The sequence below is a fragment of the Parasteatoda tepidariorum genome, chromosome 6 (genome assembly GCF_043381705.1).
Source record: "Parasteatoda tepidariorum isolate YZ-2023 chromosome 6, CAS_Ptep_4.0, whole genome shotgun sequence".
Classification (NCBI taxonomy): Eukaryota; Metazoa; Arthropoda; class Arachnida; order Araneae; family Theridiidae; genus Parasteatoda; species Parasteatoda tepidariorum.
In genome coordinates, this window is record NC_092209.1 from 74,781,491 (window position 1) to 74,802,218 (window position 20,728).

General features: G+C 27.7%; 1 protein-coding gene across 6 annotated transcripts in view; it reads left to right on the forward strand.

Annotated features, from left to right (window-relative positions):
* Nucleotides 1-1,378: 1,378 nt before the first annotated feature.
* Nucleotides 1,379-20,728, forward strand: part of LOC107455340 (protein lifeguard 1) — a 25,849-nt gene continuing 6,499 nt past the window's right edge. For 3 of the 6 annotated variants that reach the window (XM_071182633.1, XM_071182631.1, XM_071182632.1), the window contains exons 1-6: nucleotides 1,379-1,595; nucleotides 7,195-7,404; nucleotides 8,460-8,538; nucleotides 10,635-10,688; nucleotides 16,086-16,176; nucleotides 19,461-19,498. In XM_071182633.1, the coding sequence (XP_071038734.1) occupies nucleotides 7,248-7,404; nucleotides 8,460-8,538; nucleotides 10,635-10,688; nucleotides 16,086-16,176; nucleotides 19,461-19,498 (419 nt within the window). In that variant the 5' untranslated portion in view covers nucleotides 1,379-1,595; nucleotides 7,195-7,247. Of the gene's footprint in view, nucleotides 1,596-3,097; nucleotides 4,878-7,194; nucleotides 7,405-8,459; nucleotides 8,539-10,634; nucleotides 10,689-16,085; nucleotides 16,177-19,460; nucleotides 19,499-20,728 lie in introns of those variants that run through there. The other 3 variants (XM_043043038.2, XM_043043040.2, XM_043043039.2) reach the window with 2 other exon arrangements.

Here is a 20,728-nt window from a genome sequence, read left to right on the forward strand (position 1 = left end):
CACTTTATTCTGATGAAATGTTTAATTTAGCGAAAAATGATTAATAAAAATCTCTTACATCTGAAAAAGCAATCAAGTGAGGCAGTTTTCTTTTTAAATGTATAAAATTCTTCCTTATAGCCACTTACTCAAATCTATTTCAGTTCATTATTAACGTTAACAATATGAATTTTTTTGTGAAAAATTTCTTATATGTATTTGTAATTAAAAAATTGACATTTTTTTTGGATTTTTTTGTGAAGAATTTCTTATATGTATTTGTAATTAAAAAATTGACATTTTTTTTTCCTTATTACGCATCTGAAATGCTTAATTTTCAATGAAAGCAATGTATTGCAATAAAAGTACCCTTTAAAAAATTTCCTTAGATCTGAAATTTCAAACTTTTGAGATAATTTTCCCAAAAACCTTCATCCTAAATAAAAATTAATAACATTAAGGTTAAAAGTAAAACATTTTAATTGTCGCAGCCTGCTTTCTCAGAGACGTAGTTTTGCTCAGATCTATCTTGATTTATTATAACAATATTAATTTCGTTGTAAATAATTTCTTATAAGCTTTTTGTATTGAAAAATGCTCAGTTCAATTAAATCTTCATCCCATTTAAAAATGAATAAAATGTTTTAAATTAAATATGAATTATATTAGTACATATGAATTATATATTTTGTGGTACCTTTGAAGAATTTTTATTTCGTTAAAAAGAGTCAAATAGCTTTTCTTATTTTTTTAAGTAAAGGATTAATTACTTCTAATATGACGCTTGCAAACGAACTAAGTTTTATCTTTCGGAATTGGGTATAATATAGCCTACGTCACAGGTTGTGTTGTTCCTACTAAATTTTACCCATGAACGGCATTTTCTGCGAGCCTAACTTCAAGCCACAAATAAACAAACGAAGTGTTCGATCGTTTAAATAGCTGCTCGCCAGATTTTATTGCATTATAAAGAAAAGTTATTGAAACTAAATACAACTAAATAAACAACAACAACTAAAACAAATAACAACAACTACTAATAACAATAACTAAATAAACAACAACTAAATTCCATTCGTTTAGCATTGCGTCATATGTTGTTCCTACTAAATCGAAGTAGTTGTGTTTTTTTCATATTATACCCAATTAACACCGTTATTCAAGAACGAAGATTTTGTACACGTTATTTAAGAACAAGGATTTGGAACCGGTTACTTGATCACTGATATAGCTTAACCGATAAGTCTTAAAGAGTAGTCAGGGAATTTGAGCCAATGAGGAGGCAGAGACGGTGATGTCATTCCCTAAAAATAAGCAGTGATGTCATTTTCCGCCAATAGCGTCCAATCGCGCCCATTTTGAATTTAAGCGCTCGTGATGTTCATCGATGGAGGTTGTAATTAAATTTTAACTCTGCAGTGGAAGATGACTAAGATGATAAACCAAACCAGTTTTTTTATAGCGCATGCGCATTGGTGCGATTGCTTCCTCTCCTGCATCACTCCTCCCCCGTAGTACTATGAAAACTTTATTTATTCCTATATTTCGTGGTGTGAGATAGCTACAAAAGTTGTTTTCTCCATTTCTGTTGAACGTGTAGCTGTTAATAAATTTTGGTAAGTGGAAATTTTATAAATATTAGATTTCATTATTATTTAATATTAGATTTAATTATTCAATCTAGATTACGAAATTAAGCTGATCGGATTTTTATTTAAAAAAATTAATAATTTAAAAACTTTATTAATAATTTAAGAATTTTAATCTTGTGGTTTTACATGAGGTACTGTTACAGTACAGTTAATTTTATTGCATTAAGATAGTGATCGTAAATTAACTCATTTTTTTCCCTCTCAGTGTTCTTTCGTGGATATTTCTTTTAACCCATGTGGTAACAACTCAATTATGAGCTATACATTATTTTTTATTTAAAATTTAGAACTAGTATAATTATGATTGTGACCTTTGTGGTTTTTATTTTAAGGTTTTAAACTATTAAGATAGTGATCTTAAATTAATTTATTTTTTATTTCTCAGTGTTCTTCCCTTTATCCATGTGGGATTTTAATCACTTTCACATCTTTTGTGTTGTAATAAATTTTATTTCGCAAATCTCACATGTTTTTAAAATTATTGTAATATATTTTTACTATTAATGCGTGATGTATTATTCAGTTTAAAATTTATGAAGAGAATAGTGGTTATTTCTTTTAATCCATGAGGTAACAACTATATCATATGAATTTTTTTTTAAATTTAAGATTTTGAACTATTAAAATTATGATTGTGATAACCCATGTGGTTTTTATTCTAAAGGGTTTTAAACTATTACGATAGTCATGTTAAATTAATTTATTTTTTCTCTCAATCTTCTTTCCTTTATCCCTGTGGAATTTAAATCACTTTAATGTTGTAATAAATTTTATTTTGATCATTCTAATGCTACTCAATATGATTCTTCAGTCTCTCCAATTATGTCTTATAACGAAGAGTGCTTATTTCTTGTTACAAGATTATCAGATTTATTTTAATTTAGTGGTCGATACGTGTTTTTATCAAAGCTATATATAAAATGTAAAAATGTTGCACAAATAGTTTTAAAACCGAACTTATCGGTAAATTATCAGACACAAAACTGAGAGAAAAATAATGGTAATAAAATGTATGTATGAAAAACTGTGGTTCTTAAGAAAATTTTGAAAAAGACACGTTAAACAAAGAAATGGAAAGAGAGGAAAGCACATCAATAACAATATTATAATAATTGATTAAATTAGCAGGCCTCTCAAATGGTTTCTAATTTTCCCAAAAGTCCGCAAAAAAAATTACAGTCGCAAAAGTCCACCCATCATAAGAAAAACCACGTTTTACTCATTGCTCTCTCTCAAAAAAAATTTTAACTTAAAAGTAATTTAAAGAAGTTAAAAAATTAAAAGTCATTAATTATTTTACTAGTATGCTCCTTGCACCTTTACGCAAATTCTACCCTCTGACGTCATATGAATCAGATCGATCATTTGCAAATCAATGAGAGCTATAAGCTAAGCAATATATATCAACAGAATCTAAGCTTGATATATATCAACAGATAACACTTTCCTCAATGCAATGTTTCAGCTACCCCATTTCGATTTCGTGTTTTATGTCAAATGCTTTATTTTTGGGAAATAATTTCTTTTAAAAATATAACCACTTGCTAATTAAAATTATTTGGAATATTCAAAACTTATAGTTTTTATGAAAGGGGGGAATGTAAATTTTTAAAACAATGGCTTGGATAGATTCTAACGAGCATATTGTGTTTGGGTTACCCAAAGCGAAAATAATTTGATTCCTGTCAATATTGATAATGGCTTTTATACTATAAAAAGGCGTTCTGAATCGGAAAAATATGAGTCAAATTTTGCTGCGAAAAAAAAAAAATTACGACCAGCTTGCTTTATCTGGTCCTACCACATCATTAAGTATGCTGAGCATTAAAGATCAAGCTCAGAGCTCATTCTAGGCAGAAAAAAGAGCAGGGTGCAAAAGTTAAAAGAAAGGGCATTATTATTAAAGCATTATTATGGACTTCTAAAAGGGCAATAATTTCTTTCTATGGACTTTTTACGTTCTATGAAAAAACATTGTCAATTAGTGAAAGAAATTTTTTACTTTACTAACAGTAGCAAAGCAATCATATTTACTAATTTTTATTAATAAATTAACATATATATCGAGTTATTGAGCTAATTAGCTGAGTAATTTATTTAAAATGCATGCATATATTAATAAATGTATGTTATTATGATTTAATAGTTATGATTTAATAATTAAATCTGTAGTTATGATTTAATAATTAAAATGATTAATAATTAAAATGATTAATAATTATGATTTAATGATAGTGGAAGCAACTGCAAACTTTTAAAGACAAGTGCAACAAGGAGGTGTGATGGCTATTTTTCCTTTCCCATATAAATCTATGTATTGGCAGCAATGACAAACTTATTAAAAGGAGTTGAAAATTTAAGAAATCCATTGTACAGTTTGGAGAAAAAATAAAGAAGGGTTGAGGAAAAAAAGGGTATGATGGAGTCTATTACACCAGGACACTAAATTGCATCAGGGGCAACAGGGTGGATTCTTTTGACTACCCGTCCTGTTTACCCTTCCTAGAATGAGCTTTGTCAAGCTTATAAAGCCTGAAAATGATATCTGCTAATATCCCAATTTCTACCTACGAAGCTATAGATAAGGTGTTTAATTGTATGTTACAACTATGGAACACTTTTCACTTAATCCTACGAAAGCAACTTACCTAATCGCTGATGCATTAGCATCCTGTTTCAGGAATGATTTTTTGAATGAGATAAAAAATTCATTCTGTACTTTAGAATTTGATGAAACTACAAAGAATGCTAATTTTGAAAGGCTACATAATATAAAATTTGTTTTTGGTCTGAAAAAATATTAAAAAATTCTCATCACTTGGAGACATTTTTCTTAGGCTATGCAGAAGATGTAATAAAACATCTTCTAAAATCTACCATAAACAATGCAGGTTTGATTCTTTTAATCTTGCTAATGCTTTCCAGTGATGGACCCAATGTTAACAAAGACTTATTTAATCTAATGATTAAGGAAATAAAATCAGTTAGAGGAGTCTGGTTGTAAAATATGGGATATTGCAGCATAAATATGCTACATAATGCATTTATGATAGGTTTAAATGTTTTTGAATCTAAAATTTCTGATTTGACTATTGCATTATTTCACTATTTTGATGGATGGCTTGCTAAAAAAAAGTGTTTCAAATTGCTTCAGTTGAAAAATAGCTTAAAGACCTTGCTTTATCAGACATTCAACTTCAAGATGCCTTACTTTAGAATCTCAGAGAGAGAGAGAGAGAAAGTTTAGTGAGTTAAGTTTAATGAGCATAATTTTTTTTACTAAAAAAAATAATACTTGAAATTAAAAATATATATTACATTACTTTCTTAAGACATACTTTGTAGTATTTCATTTAGCATACACTTGCGGAAAAACATTTATTATTATAAAAATTACAAAATGATTGAGTGTGTATTTTATTTTTAATGTTTTAGATTAGTATAGTGATTATAAAAATGTATATTTGTTCAATATGGATCAATTTTGCTTTTATTAAATTTTTTTTGGACCCCATTTCAACAAAAACGTTAGGGTGACCTTGGGTAAGTCCTGATCAAAAAATGCAAACATCTATTTTGTGAAAAAACTATTCAAGATAGAATTTTAATATTTACTGGAAGTTTGAGGCTGTATGAGATGAGTCCTATGCTACCTTCTTTTGTTTGAAAGTCTAATAAGAATTTAAAAGATTTTTAATGATCAGGAATTACCCTTTCTCTTGATCATTTCTGGGGTAATTACTGATCACCAGTTTTTATTGTAAATGGGCTGTTTATAAATAATTATACAATAGTAATTCACAAATACAACATTAAGATCAAACAAATAAACCAAAAAGATATTTTTAAGCAGCTATTAAAGCGTTTTATTTAAAAGCAGGAATAAAGATTAACACTAGCTCAGGCAGCAGCTCTCACACTGAAATTTTAATTTTCTATCATTAAAAGAAATTTGCTATTTTTGCTTTCTAGAAGCTTAGTATCCTTTTTAGGCTTATAATTTCTCACCATATTTATATTAGGTTAATTTATCAACTTAAAAATTATTCTAACAATGTACGCACATAAAGGTAAGACAATGGTAAGAAGAAAGGTAAGACAAGCTAGAAATGGTGCATATCAGAACACATTTGTCTTGTATACAGTTAAAAACAAATTTTGTGATTATAGTTAAAATATATTTTATAGTTGTTCCACTTAATAAATATGAACTGTTATTTAAGAAAAGACAAATAACTATTTATTAGCTATTTTTTATACTATGTATTTATATAAGAAATGAAAATGATCAGGAATTAACCCAGTGATCAATAATTACCCCATCTGTAGGGGGCAACATATGATATAGTTTCCTATAATCAATTATAATGTTTACAATAAAAGTGAAACAATTAAACAAAAGCTTACACTATTTTTATATCAAAGAAGAAGAAAGTAACTTAAAATATTTATTATTAAAAGAAGGAGGGGGATCTTTGCAGAAATGTGCACATTTTGAAACCCATCTTTGAAATGGAAAATGCAGAAAGCATTTTAAAAGATACTTATTTTTTTAGATTAAACAAAAAGCTATTATTAAGTAAATGTAGCAATACTTTAGTGAAGTGTACAAGCATTCTTGTCCATGTCTCAAATTTAAAAAAAATAATTTTTTTGAAAGTAAAACTTAGGTGATCAATATTTACTCCAGAGTGATCGTGAATTACCCCGGGTCACTCTACCCATTTTTCTCAATTTTTTATCCTAAAAGTGTTGAGGCTTGAATTAGGAATGAAACAGACAGGTTAAAAATAAAACCTTTCTAAGAAATTTAACAATGCTCAACGTTTGAAACTCTTAAGTGGAAACTTGTAGCTAGAATTATGTAGTAATTTTTGGAATAGAACAAAATAAATTTATATAATTCAATAATGAGCAAATAAATTTATATAATGAATTGGGTCAGTTCTGGGTGAGCTAACAGAAGATCCGGATGTGATGTCCCACCCTTATAAGAAAGAAAAGTAGGTTGAGCTCTGGTGTTCTTAATGAACTCAATTTGGTTTGAGTCAATAAAGTCTTCCAAAAAGTTGCCAATAGAGCAGTTTTGTCTATATCCCCACCTCTGAGAGTGGGCATTGAAATCACCAAAAATATGTGAGCGTTTGTTCTAGTCTTTAATCAGACAGTTAAGATTGGGCTTATTCTTCGGGGGATTATAAACAAAGGTAATGCGAAAGCCCCTGGTATTTTTCCAAACTTTGACATGGAGTGTTTCACAAAAGTGTCAGCCGTTAGGGAGCTTTTAACAAATATAATCATCCCAGAGGCTATTTGCCTTGATCGTGGTAAAGAAAAAGACTGGTATTGGTCAAGTGGATAGTATTTCAAGTGGCCAGCAGCAGCACCACTCTCAGCAATACCAATAATGTCTGGTTTCACCTGATAGATAATGGTTTTTAGTTCAAGGAATTTGTCTTGAGTCAGGCCACCAGCATTCCAGAAAATTTTTTTTAGGCTGGCTTTGTCCTTGCCCTTAAAAGAAATTTTTTTTTTGTAATAATTGGAGATGCCTTTATTGTAGGAAAAGACTGCAAGATAAAGACAAAGGCTGTAACAGATTTAGCGTTATCCAGGATGCACCACAAGGAGGCCTGTTACTCTACACCCTATTTAGTAGTAAAACTTCTTTTAGGACAGAACATGAAGGAATTTAAAACGAACTCCTATTATTCTACAGATTCCGTTTATGAAGGGTTTGGAAGCGGTTTTTCAGAGAAAACCATTCGCATGGGTAAGTATTTTGGTAACTTATTAGGGTTGGCCAGTTACATATTTAGAAGATATATATTTATATATATATATTATATATATAAATATATATCTTATATATTAGATATATATTAGATATATATTTAGAAGAATATCTTGTGGGCTCACACAGTTGTAATTTAGAATTTCTAAAAGTTTTAAATTACAAATAATTAATTACTGTGTATTTTTAAGCATACTTTATGCATATAATATGATTAGAGAATTATTTAATTAAAAATAACTTTATAAATTAACTATTATATTTTTTCACTGTTTTCATTTTTTTAACAGCAAAAACAAATATAAATTTTTATGTAACAATTCATAAGTGTCACAGTGTTATCTAATTTTATGTATTAAAGTAAACCATTTTTTTTTTTAGAAACTGAATTATTTAATAAGTATCGAGCATTGTAGGTTTTTAAAGTTAATAAATCTCTTTTTAAAATTTTCTTTAAAAAGTCATGGTTTTGTCCAATCTTGCTATTCAGGAGCTGTAAGTTGATTTTTCTAACTTACTTCAGTGAAAAGATTTTTCACTGAAACTTTTGATTTTTCTATTTACTTCAGTGAAAAGATTTTTATGGTATTTCTCCTCATTTAGAGTGCCACATTGATTAGCACATTTTTCTTTTCTATTTTTCCACCTTAATGTTTCAAACTTGTTCCATTAAAACAGTATTTTAGTGTTTCATACGTATTGCTTTTTTACTTGAAAACTTAAATAAATAAAGTAAAAACATTTTAGCATCATAATTCGTTTAAATGATTGTTCACGCTTGAGCATTATTTTGTGTTTTTTTATTTTGAATTGTTACAATTTTATATGTTCTTATGGTTTTATAAAGCTAATAATTATTCTTTTTAATTTTTATTTTGAACTATTCTTATTTGAACAGTAATAAATGTAAATATTTAGCTAGTTCTCTTGTGTATTATAATAAGCAGATTAATTTAAAAAAATAAAATAAATGGGAAACTTCTTTGCTTTTCATTTATTCTATTTTAAATTACTTATGTTAACTTTCTTTCTAGCTTTTATTCAGAAAGTGTATTCTATATTGATGGTCCAGTGGGCAATCACTGTTGGATTTATAAGCCTCTTTATTTACAAGTGAGTTTTTGGCTCAAATATTATTACTAACGTTATTTTTTCACTGTTCATTCTTTAATTTTAAGATTTAAGAGCCTCTCTGTAGAATGCAATATTATTTCAATTTTAAATTATTTTTGCAAAATTTTATGTTTAATATTTAATTTTTATTCAATGGCCTTTTTTTTAAAAATTAAGCTTGTTAAATAATAACCATTATTCACACTTTAAAATAAAATATTTTAATTTATAAAATCAGTACAGTAGGGAACCGATTATCCGGAACGATCGGGACCATCGCTATTCCGGATAACTGATTTTTCCGGTTTTCTGAATCGCTACAAAAAGCCGTTTTTTTTATTGTTAAACCCAACTAAAAAAATTNTTCTAAATATGCCACCTGTGGAGCTCAAAAGTAATACAGTAATGATTATTTCTAAAATGATGGTATGGTAAACATCTTTCAAAAAAGAAAGAAAAATCCTAAAATTTTTTTTAAAAAAATGGCGGGAAAATTTATCAAATTTCGTTCCGGTTTTCCGGTTTTTTGATTTCCGTATAATGGTTTCTGTACTGTATAATATACTATTTTTTAATATTATCAGGTTTAGTAAAGTCGAGATATATTGAAAAACATATATTTTCTCCTTTCAAAGTGAAATAATTCGTTATTTTTAGAGACATTTCATCACACTTTCTTTTAATTAATTTATTATGAAATCTGTGATTTTTTATTAATCTTGATCCAAAATAGAGGCAACTACTAGAAGCAACTATTTTGTTCATTTTTTTTCTGTGGCAAGCCTGCAGTAGGGGCTAAAGAATTTTGGGGGATGCTGGGCAAATTCATGAGTAATTGTTTGTTGTTAGAGCCTTTCAATGGATCAGTAACAACTTTATAAAATATTTAATTTTTAAATACTGAGAATGCTATGAATTTTAACAAGTCATATGAATTAACGAAGTTTTTATTTTTGTATCAAAAATCATTTGCATTTTCAAATTATGTATTATTATATACAGTAGAGAACCGATTATCCGGAATGGTCGGGACCATAGTGATTCCGGAAAACTGATTTTTCCGGTTTTCTGAATCGCTACATAATGCCGTTTTTTTAATGTTCATAAAACGAAACTAAAAAATAATTTTGAAATAGTTTTAGAAAAAATAAAAAATGATAAAAAATAATACACTTAAGTTTAAATAAGGAAAGAAATTATGAAATAAAAATTATATACAGGCTTATATATGTTATGGCTTATATATATATGGAATTATTATATACAGGCTTATATATATATGGCTTATATTAATAACATATATAAGCTATTTGTGCTTATGTGAGATTCGTCTACAAACGGCTTTTGATCCGTTCTCTAAATCAGTTCTTTCGTCAACTCGATACGCCGTACGCTCTAAATAACAAAATGGGCTCAAAATCTTGCAAGAAATGTTTTTTTTTTTAATTGAGGAAAATTTATTTCCGGTTCCGAATTTCATTCCGGTTATCTGGTTTTCCGGTTTTCTGATTTTCGGATAAGAGATTCTGCACTGTACAATTAACCAAGTATGTTTAAAATAACTTTCTTATGTTACAGTTAGAGTAACTAATTTTTCACAATGTGAAAAAATACAGATATTGCGAGTTTTGCTTTGGAAATGTCAAGTAACATTATTTAACTCTCATCATTTGGCATAGTTTTAAAAAATAGATAACACAAGTACATAAAATTTGTGAAAAAGTTTTAGAAATTTGTGGAGAAAGTTCAGAATTTTGAGAATGTGCAATGTAATTTTTTGGTATTCTATTTTAAATTTTTTTTCTCAAATGAAAATAAATTTCAAAATAGTGTAGCTAAAAAAATGCAAATAACATTTTTAAAAAAATAGTTTTTATTAAAAAAAAGAAATATATATCAGAACTTTACTATGAAATCTCCCACATGAATACATTGGAATGACTCTTATATAATTTGATTACACTTGTTCTTTCACTGTACAAACCATTATATAATTTAAATTAAGCGATTTTAATTTTATAAAAATGAAATAAGTAGCTGTCAACCATATAATTTTGAAGTATTTTTTGTTTCTAACCTCATATGTATTTTTTTAGTGATTCTGTGCAAAATTATACAGTGCAACACCCCAAGATGATTATCTTTACCCTGTAAGTTGTGCTTTTTTATATTTTTATTTTATTTTTAAATTTAAGTCCTGGTTTGTTCTATTAGTTACATTTGAGTACTTAGGTTTATTCATTATGCATTTGTTCTGGTTTACTGGTAAAAGGCTTTTGCATTAGTTTGTATGACTAGACCAGGGATGGCGAACCAATGGCACATAAATGGCACGCGACACACTATTTTGGGCACGCCACTGATCACAAAGTTCACTACGAAGCATAATAACAATTAAATTAAAATTTATAAAAAGAAATGAAAATATTAAAAATTATTAACAAAAAAATTTATAATTAATGCCAAAAAAAAATTAGTAACCATAAAAAACAGGCTAACAATAAATAACCAGCAAAAAGATATTTAACAGACCTGCTTAAACTAACATCTTACAACCTAATATAAGTTATTTGTCATCTAATCTGCAACAACAGAATTCACACTGATGTTACTTTAAGTTGAATTATGCTTATAACCGAGACACTGCAAAATGTTTTTTTTTCTTCTTTATAGTAAATAAAGAGTTTTGATAGTATTTAGTATTATTACTTTCCCAATAATCCCGAAGTTAAAATTATTTGACGGCACGCCTATGACCTCATTAAACAATTTTTGAAAAAAATGGCGCTTCGGTGCATAAAGGTTCGCCACCCCTGAACTAGACCAAGGTACATTCAAAAAGTTGTACAGTGCCCGCCGCTAATAAAATCACCGGATAATAAAATCAGCCGCTTTATAAAATCAAATCGGCAAGACCCGAATCGTTGCAATATTAATACATGTTAAAAACATCCTTTAATAAAATCAACACCGCCGCTTTTTAAAATCAAAATTTTGACCACATAATAAATCAAAAGTGCGATATCTCAGCTTTTTTTGTTCTTATTTATAAAATTTTATTTTTTCGAAGTTTAAAGATTATTTTAGAAGAAGCAACAGTTACTCACAAGCCTGTGAAACAGGTGTGGTTAGCACTTTCCTGTGATATACATAGTGTAAGAGTTAAGGAAAAATGTGGGTGGTAAGCGGAGAGTTCATAGAAATCAATTTAACAACGTCAATTCCTTGACTTGAATGAAGTTTGGAGAAACCTATCTCCCTCAACAGGGGGTCGAAGGGGTTGAATTCTTATCTTACTTTTTATTGAATGAACCATAGCAGGGAGAGAAGTTTCTTTTGTTATCTATCTTAACAGAGAACATGAATAGATTTCCAAAAACTGTCTGTGCGCCCATATTATTTAAGCCATTTGAGTAAATTATAGTTAGAGTAAGAGCACATATCATTTTTAACTTCGTTTGGTGTTAAATTTTATCAGCATGCCGAAAAGGAAGGATTTGAGCCTTAAAGATAAATTCGAAGTGTTGCAAAACTATGATAAGCTTCCTAAATGTAGTCAACGTGAAGCTTCAATTAAATTAGGGATTTCCCAAACTGCTCTTTTCGACATTCTGAAACAAAGGATAAATATTTCCGAGGAAATAAAAAAGAATGGAAATCTGTCAAGAAAGCGTGAAGAAAATCGGAGGAAATTGAAATGGCTCTGTTAGAATGCTTCAAAAATGCACGCGAACGAAGAATTCCAATTTCCTGTGGAATTTTATTTCACAAAGCACAGTTTGCTAACTTATTTGGTGATTCTGATTTTAAAGCTACAGATGGGTGGCTAACCTGATGGAAAGAACGCAACAACATTGTCTATCGTAAATTGCATGGTGAAAAGCAAGATGCTGATTTTAGCTCTGCCGCCGATTGGGTAAACGACGTGTGGCCAACACTCATCAAAGACTATAAACCAGAGCAAATTTTCAACACAGATGAAACAGGATTATTTTTCCGAGCACTTCCTGAACACACACTGCTGTTTAAAAATGAATCGACTGGTGGATGTAAAAAAATGAAGGAAAGACTAACCGTGCTGCTAACATGCAACATGACAGGAACTGTGAAAAAAAATCCTTTAGTGATAGGAAAGAGTTTAAAACCTCGATGTTTTAAAGGAGTAAAACACCTGCCCACCAGTTATGCCAACAGCTATAACGCATGGATGACATCCAGCATCTTCACAAAATTTCTTCTTGAATGGGACAAGGAGCTGAAAAATGAAAAGGTCGTCTTACTTTTAGACAATTGTTCTGCGCACCCTGCTGATAAGGACTTGAGTTTGAAAAACATTAAATTAGTGTTTTTGCCACCAAACACTACAGCTATTATTAAACCCCTTGATCAGGGAATCATAAGATCATTCAAGTTTCATTACAGAAAAATGGTTGTTCAAAAAATCATTAGTGACATAGGCTGTGACAGCTCTTCGAAACTCTTAACTGCAAACAAACTATCGAAATCCCTTATGATTTTGGAATCAATGCATTTGATTCGTAACTCATGTGACATTGTTTCAACCCAAACAATATCAAATTGCTTTAAAAAGTGTGGATTAAGCACTGGTGATGGAGCTGATAACTGTTTCGAAGAAATGCTCAGTAATGAAGAAAATGAAATGGATGAGAATTTTTCATGTTACGTAGCTATTGACGATAACCTACAAACATCAGGAGAAAAATCTGATTCTGAAATTGTTACTGACATCAAAAATTGCAAAGTTATTTCCAATCAAGAAATGGAAGAATCAGACTCAGAAGATGAAATAAACTCATCTTCAACGAAAGTCAGAAAAGCACTTAATGTATTGCGGCAAGCTTTAGAACAAAGAGGAGGAAATATCGAAACTATAAAAACTTCCATAAACTCTCAAATGATGTTGAAAAGTTAATTTTAAATAGTGTAACTCAAGCAACCATTGATCGGTTTTTTGCAAAAGTTTTGTAAATTTAATCTTATGTAGGGTTTTACTTTATTAAAATAATTAAATTAGTTGAATAAAGCATTAATGTTGCCATTATTTCAGCTTTTAAAGTGTGTGCATTTAGAATATATCTTAAAAATGTGATTTTTTTTTCAAATGTTGAATCGCCTCTTAATAAAATCAAAAGAGCATAAAACGAAAGTGATTTTAATAAACAGCGGGCACTGTATCGGTTAAAGTAAAATTACTAATCCGTTTTTAAAAGTTTATTGGATTTTTAATTAATTTAATTTAATAATCCTCTAAATCGTAATTTTTATTATAATTTAATCCGTGCTTAATTTTTTAATTTAATAAACATTTTTTGGATATTTTATGTTGATGTCTCATATTATCAAAAACCACTTAATTAGTCTAAACAAACTGTTTTCAAAAACTGTTGTTTGATGATGATACTAAAAATAATACAGTAAAGAAGGAACTTCAGTTTCATATTATGCATTTGTCCAAGCAGCCTGAAGAAGTTGTATACTGACATTTAGAAGCAATTTTTAAGGGCTCAGAAGAAACTGTTCTCAACAAACTGAAACTGTTCTCAACAGTGTAAGTTTGCAACTCAAGTTATTGAGGTAGACTTCTGATAAACCTGTAAGTGAATTATAAATCTGGCAACTTATAAATGTCAAACTATAATTGAAGATGAGAAATATGGATTGATTAATATTTTTTAAAGGAATTGAAGAATATTAAGATTCTCCTATTTATTTAGTGGCTAGTAATATTTATTAGTAATATTAGTAAACAGTAATAAAAAAATTTTTTTTTTGAAAAAAAAAAAAAAAAAAAGGAGAGTGAGAGGGAAAAGAACACAAGCAATTGAAAAACTTCTTGAATAGTGATTGGCCACAAAATATTGTCTGTATTAAGGTGGCGAATTTACTCAATCTGAAAAATTTGGAAAACAATAAGAAAGCAGACACAACAGTGAATTTCATTGAAGAAAGCTCAAAGTTATATGATTCATAATTAGAAAATTTTCAAAGGTTGGAATGAGTAGTTCTAATACATCTATTTGATACTGAAATAAAAATTCAGGTCTTTTTTGTTGCATTGATACAGAAATAAATGTACCTTTAAAAAATGAGCATTGGGAATAAAAAACTTAATATTATGAAAAAAATATCAATAAATTGTGCAAAAATAACAGGTTAGATGTGTACCTATAATTGCATAATGGCATTATTAATATTTCTAAAGGAAAGAATTTACTGTCAAATTTACAACTGCATCATGGTTTTTGTGCCCTAATTTACAAATCTGGACAAATGTTTCATTTTGTGATAAAAGAAATTACAACAATGCCAAATTGTGAGAACTGAAAATTTTTTTTCTTCTTTCTTTCTAGCACTATTACAGACATGTGTTTCAGTTGAATTTCCTCTTTTTCTTGACATTTCAATTATTTTGATAGTTACTGTATCAACAGTTTAATTCGGATCAATAACTAAGTTGGATGTAGAAAACTTATTCGGCAAAATATTTTTTATTCACTTGGCTAAAGTTTTTTTCTGCTGATTGGCCCAACTGCATATTTTTTCAAAAGTTACTGAGAACTGGACGCATAGCAATCTAAAAAAGTGCTACTTCTATTGACAAAATATGTATTTACTAACATGAAAAAATGATGCTAAATGTGACTAGAAAATTTTATTAGCAGAAAGTGAATTTCACTATTAGCAGTGATTCAAGAATGGATCTTTTTTGGGGACACTTCAAATATTCATGTATAAGTAAGCTCTTTAATGTTTGTCTGTCATTGTCTCATTGATGCAGTGAGATAAAGTGAGGATTTTCTGTATCCCATATAGAGTTTTGTAAAATTATTGATTAAATGACAAGTTAGTGATTAAACATGCTATAAAGCTTTATTCTACGATTTCAGAGATTCCCATAAATAAAGATGATATATAAGGATTATGTCATCTTTATCTGAAAGACCAGAAGAAAATAAAGAGGAGTATCTAAGATTAGAAAAATAAAATTATGGAAAGATTGATGGATTTTTTTTAATGAAAATTTTAAAAGTCTAAGAAGTGGAAGAAAAAGCTATGAGAGATAATCAGAAGAAAAAAGAAATTTGCTTAATCAGCTGCTGATGTACTTTTTACATAGGCGAGCCAGAAATTGAATATAGCTATTGAAGCTATATTAATCTTCACTGTTCATTTTCTTTCAACTTTTTTTTCCGGCTTAGGCAACATGTATTTAAGCAACTTTCCATTATTTTACTACAAAAGTTATTCTTTACATTTGGCGTACAAACATTTAAATAAATCAAAAAGAGTTTACGTACAAGAAAGTGTTATGCAAATATTGTAAATTTTTTTATAAACCCGCAATCCACAAATTAGAAATGTGTTTATTTTCATTCAACCAATAAGGTAACTAGCTGAAGACATCATGAAGATATTTTTTAAATATTTGTTTTACCAATTAAATGTGTTATCATAATTTTATTTAAAGATTAATATTTATTAAATTCTCTATTATTTTACCTTTTAATTTCTAAAAATTCTTTCAGTGTTATGATGGTAATATTGATGATTGCTATGACTTGCTGTGTTAATATGAGAAGAACCTTTCCATTAAATTTCATTTGTCTCTTTCTTTTTGTAAGTTATTTTCAATTTTTAAAAAAAAATTCTGTATTCCTTAAAATAAAACGATTTATGCAAAAGTTGTAGTATTTAGAATATGTTAATGCATGTGTTGTTGTATTTGTTTTTTTTAATGCAAATTTTTATATTTTCTGTTCTAAGTTTACAAATAGCATGAATAATTGTAAATGCTTATGTTCGCAGAGAGTTTCACCTTTTGTGTCAACCCTTTTACTCATTTTTAACTATCCTTATAAAAGAAACTCAGTTGTTAAGACCTCATATGCAGAGGCATATCTACAGAAAAATAACAAATTTATGCCCTTTCATATTTTTTTAAATACATAAAGCAATATTTGAAGTATGTAATCATCTTGTAATCATATAGTAAAACATCATATTTTATTTAATCAAGAAAAAAGAATGTTTTTTGAAAAACTATTACAAATAATCTAATTGTAATAATATTACATTTATGCTTTTTTAAAATCATTGATTAAAAACATATACAGTAATTTCCGGTAAATAGGCCGCGGCCTATACGTGTTTAAAAGTTGGGCTGCGGCCTATATGTAGAATTTTTTTATCCCATCCCACAAGTGAGAATTTTTTGATCTAGGTGGATTTATTCAAAATCAGATGTTTAGCAAAAATTTTCCAAAATAACGAACTTAATTCGTAATGTTTACTCTGGTAACGTTTTTCTTTCTTATTTTTTTAAATGAATTTGCCGAATTTCGGATCGCTTTCGGAAATTCCAATATGGCGCCCATATATTACGATAATTCAATTATACTGTTAATTTCCGAAAATTAATTAATTACAATAAATTTAGTTCAGTTTTGATCGTAGATTATGATGGGGTGAATTTAAAAATGTCCCATCTTAAGAAATTTCATTAATTAAAATAATTATCTATATTATAGAAATAACAATATATATTTTTAATAAGCTAACAACTAATGATTAAAAAACAAGCTAACAACTAAATACAATTTAAAAATAAAAACTAGCTTTCAAATAATAAAAAAAAATAGCAATTAATATCTAATAAAAAACAAAAGAGATTGATTTACATCGAATAAAAAGAAGCCTCAAAAGGGATAGAATTCATTTTGTATCCCACTTGGTAGTTTCAATTTCAAAAGGGTGTGGCTAATTTATGGTCAAACTGGAGGGGGAAAAAATGGGGACAAATGAGTAGAGCATTTCCACAGCTGTCAAGATTGATTTATCAGTTTCTTCCAACTTGCATTTCTTTATTTTGTTCATTGGAAATGCAGATGTTTTTACTTTTCCCTTTATTTTAAACTGCTTTTAGAAACAGATGTTTCCTTTGACTCAGATTTTTTTTCATGTTTTTTTTTAAAGATAAAATAAAGTTACTTCATCAGAATAAAATTCAAATAAAAAGAGAATTATACTGATTTTTTTTTCTCTTGTTAATAAAAATTTCTTCTAAGAAAAAAAAAAGAAAAAGGGATCAGATTAAGTGCTGAATATCCAGCAGTGAAGAATCAGATTTCGATGGTTTTGAATAGATATATGCTCAAAAATATTTGAAAAGTATAAATAAATAAATGCTGATTTATTTTGTGATTAGTTTATTTTTTATCGCATACACATCCTTAACTTAGGATCATTCTCAATTCTTTTTTTTTTTTATGATAAGTATACATAAAAATGATGATGATAATGTAATGAGTATACATAAAAAAAAATATTTATCAATAACTTTTTTCTAAGTATAGAGTTTATGTTTTAAAGATTATTATTTTTTATGAGTATTTTCACACATGTGATATTTGATAAAAATCGATGATCGATCGAAAAAACGAAAGTGCGGCCTTTAGGACGGTGCGGCCTATAAGATGAAAATTGAAATTTTTAACGATGTTTTTTGCGGGTGCGGCCAGTACGGCGGTGCGGCCTATTTACCGGAAATTACTGTAGCAATTTAGCATAATCATTGATTAAAAACACATATACTTCGATACTATTGTGAGACAACTAATTTAATTAACCTCAGTTAAATTTTAAATTTTGACTAGCATCATATAGATAGAAAATGGTGCCCTGATCTGGGGTTTATTTTCTTTAAAGGATACAATTTAAAAATAATTATTTCTAATCATTAAAAACGAAATCAAAGTAGGCTTATGTTTGAAATATAATTTTTTACAAACAGTAAAAATTTAGAAAGCTTTTAGCCCCATATGTATTGTGAACTAATCAATTAAATGAAATTCTTGCAATAAGAGAAAAAGAAACTTAAAACTTAATAATTTTGATCAGTTTTGACATTTGCTAAAAATTATAATAAAGTTACCTATATTGATTAATTTTTTTTTTATTCATTGAAAAAAATGTGCGATTTGAGAAAAATTATTGATAGTAATACATATTTCTATATAAATATAAAACTGTTCTAATATTCAATAAAAGAAAGGAAATAAGTGTTATAGCTTTCATTCAAAAATGTGTTAATGTTTAACACTATCTTTTTAAATTGTATAGCAAACATAGAACAATTCTGAAGAATTAAAGCACTGAACTAAAGTGCTCGAAATTGCCGTTAAAAATGTTTCGTTTTTAATATATGTTAGAAGCTTATTTATAATAAAATCAGTAAAATTAAATAATAAAAACATTCTTAATAACTTTTGATCTAATGATCTACACTTGTCAAAGTGCAAATAATCTTAAAATCATGTAAAGAAATTTTGATCTTTATTTTGATCACATAATTAATAAAAAGTAAAGACTGTATTATTTTGTTGTGTAGAATTTAAAAGGTAAATTATACTTAATGGTTGCAGTTTATTACAAAATTTTCCTACTAAATATATATTTTTTAGTCTTTTAAATTTGATAACATATTTAATATTACTAATATTCTCTAACGAAAAAAGCTGTTTCAAACATCTTTAATACATAATGACAATGAATTATTTTTGGGGGAAAATGTACCTATTTTAAGAAAAAATTTATAAATTTTTTTTCCAGTATGGAACTTAATACACGTTTATCAAAGTAAGATTAAAAATAAATTTAGATGAAGATTGTGTTTGTATAATATTACTTTTTATACAGACACATGTGGTGTTTTCTCCAATCTCTTAGTCCTTTTTAGTTTTAAAATTGACTTTTGATGGTTTTTCTTGCCTAGATTTTTTTTTTTTTTTGACATCATGAATGAATTGTATGTTAGCACCAATCTGCTCAATATCTATCAGTTTATACCATATATATCTAATATTATGTTTATAATTGAAATAATATTATTAAATTCTTTTCAGACATTTGTTTTATCTTTTCTCCTAGGAGTTGCAAGTTGGTAAGTAAAATAATTATATGTATGATTGCAATTAACTGTTTAAATCTAGGGTTATCAAACTTTTCAATTCAGGTGTCTTTTCTAGTTTTAATTCCTTTTTTTCTTCGTAATAGTTAGAATCTCAATAATCATTTAAGAACTCGTAAAATATCACTTACCGCTGGTAAAGTGATAGGTAACAATAATTTTTTTTTATGGGTATTTCTGGATAAAGAAATTTTTAGAAATATAAGCTTAGGAAAAAAATGGTAATGCTCTAAAGTCTGTGTAAAAATATATATATCACATTTAGACAATTCCAGTATATAATGTAGTATATCTTAATCAGACATGTGACTTTTCAGTATTTTTTTTCTGCTATTGCGTATTTAATATCTCAAAACATGCTCTCAATTTGCCATTTTAGTATTTTTATTCTGATTGGGTTACATGTCTTTAATATTTGCAGTAGTATTGAATGTGTTATTTCTTCCAAAGGAAAATGCAAATGTTGAAATGAAATATTTTTGGTGTTGCTTTATTTTTTTAGAGCCACTGAATGCATGTATAAACTTTTATTAGTGTCCAAATGAAAAGAAAAAAAAGGAAGAGCTTTTAAATTTCTCAAAATGAGACTTATCACTTCAAAAATGTTTGAATAAATTTGAGTGTAAAAAACTAATTTTTATGAAACTTAAATACCTTATTGCACTGGTAATAAACTGCAGATTATTTTTGTCTTTTGAAATGGATAGCTTTTATTCCAGTATTAATCATCCTTTTCATCAGAATTTATAAAATTTATTTCTTTATTGTGATTTATGTGTACCACTGTGAATTCTCCTCTTGAGCAATGCTGATGAGATGCTGAATTGACAGCATGCAGCATAGAACACAAAAAGTAAATAAAAATGGAAAGTAAATTGTTACTTAATTGCTGGTTTTTACAGTATAGGAATTTATTCCCTTTTTTATTGAATTTAAATAAAAAAAGCTTTTTGGATACAATTCAACCATATAATTGCGTGTGCAACTTTAGGTATATATATATATATATATGTGAGGATTTTTTTCTTTTTTTACATGATTTTGAATTGTAAGGTATTTTAAAACTATTTTACATCATCTTAGAGGATACAATTTTACATTGCAAAATGCCAAATCTGAGTAAAATCGGTCAAATAATTCTGTAGTTCTTGTTTCAGAAAAGGGCTTTTTTTAGAAAAATATAATAGCTGGTTTTACAAATAT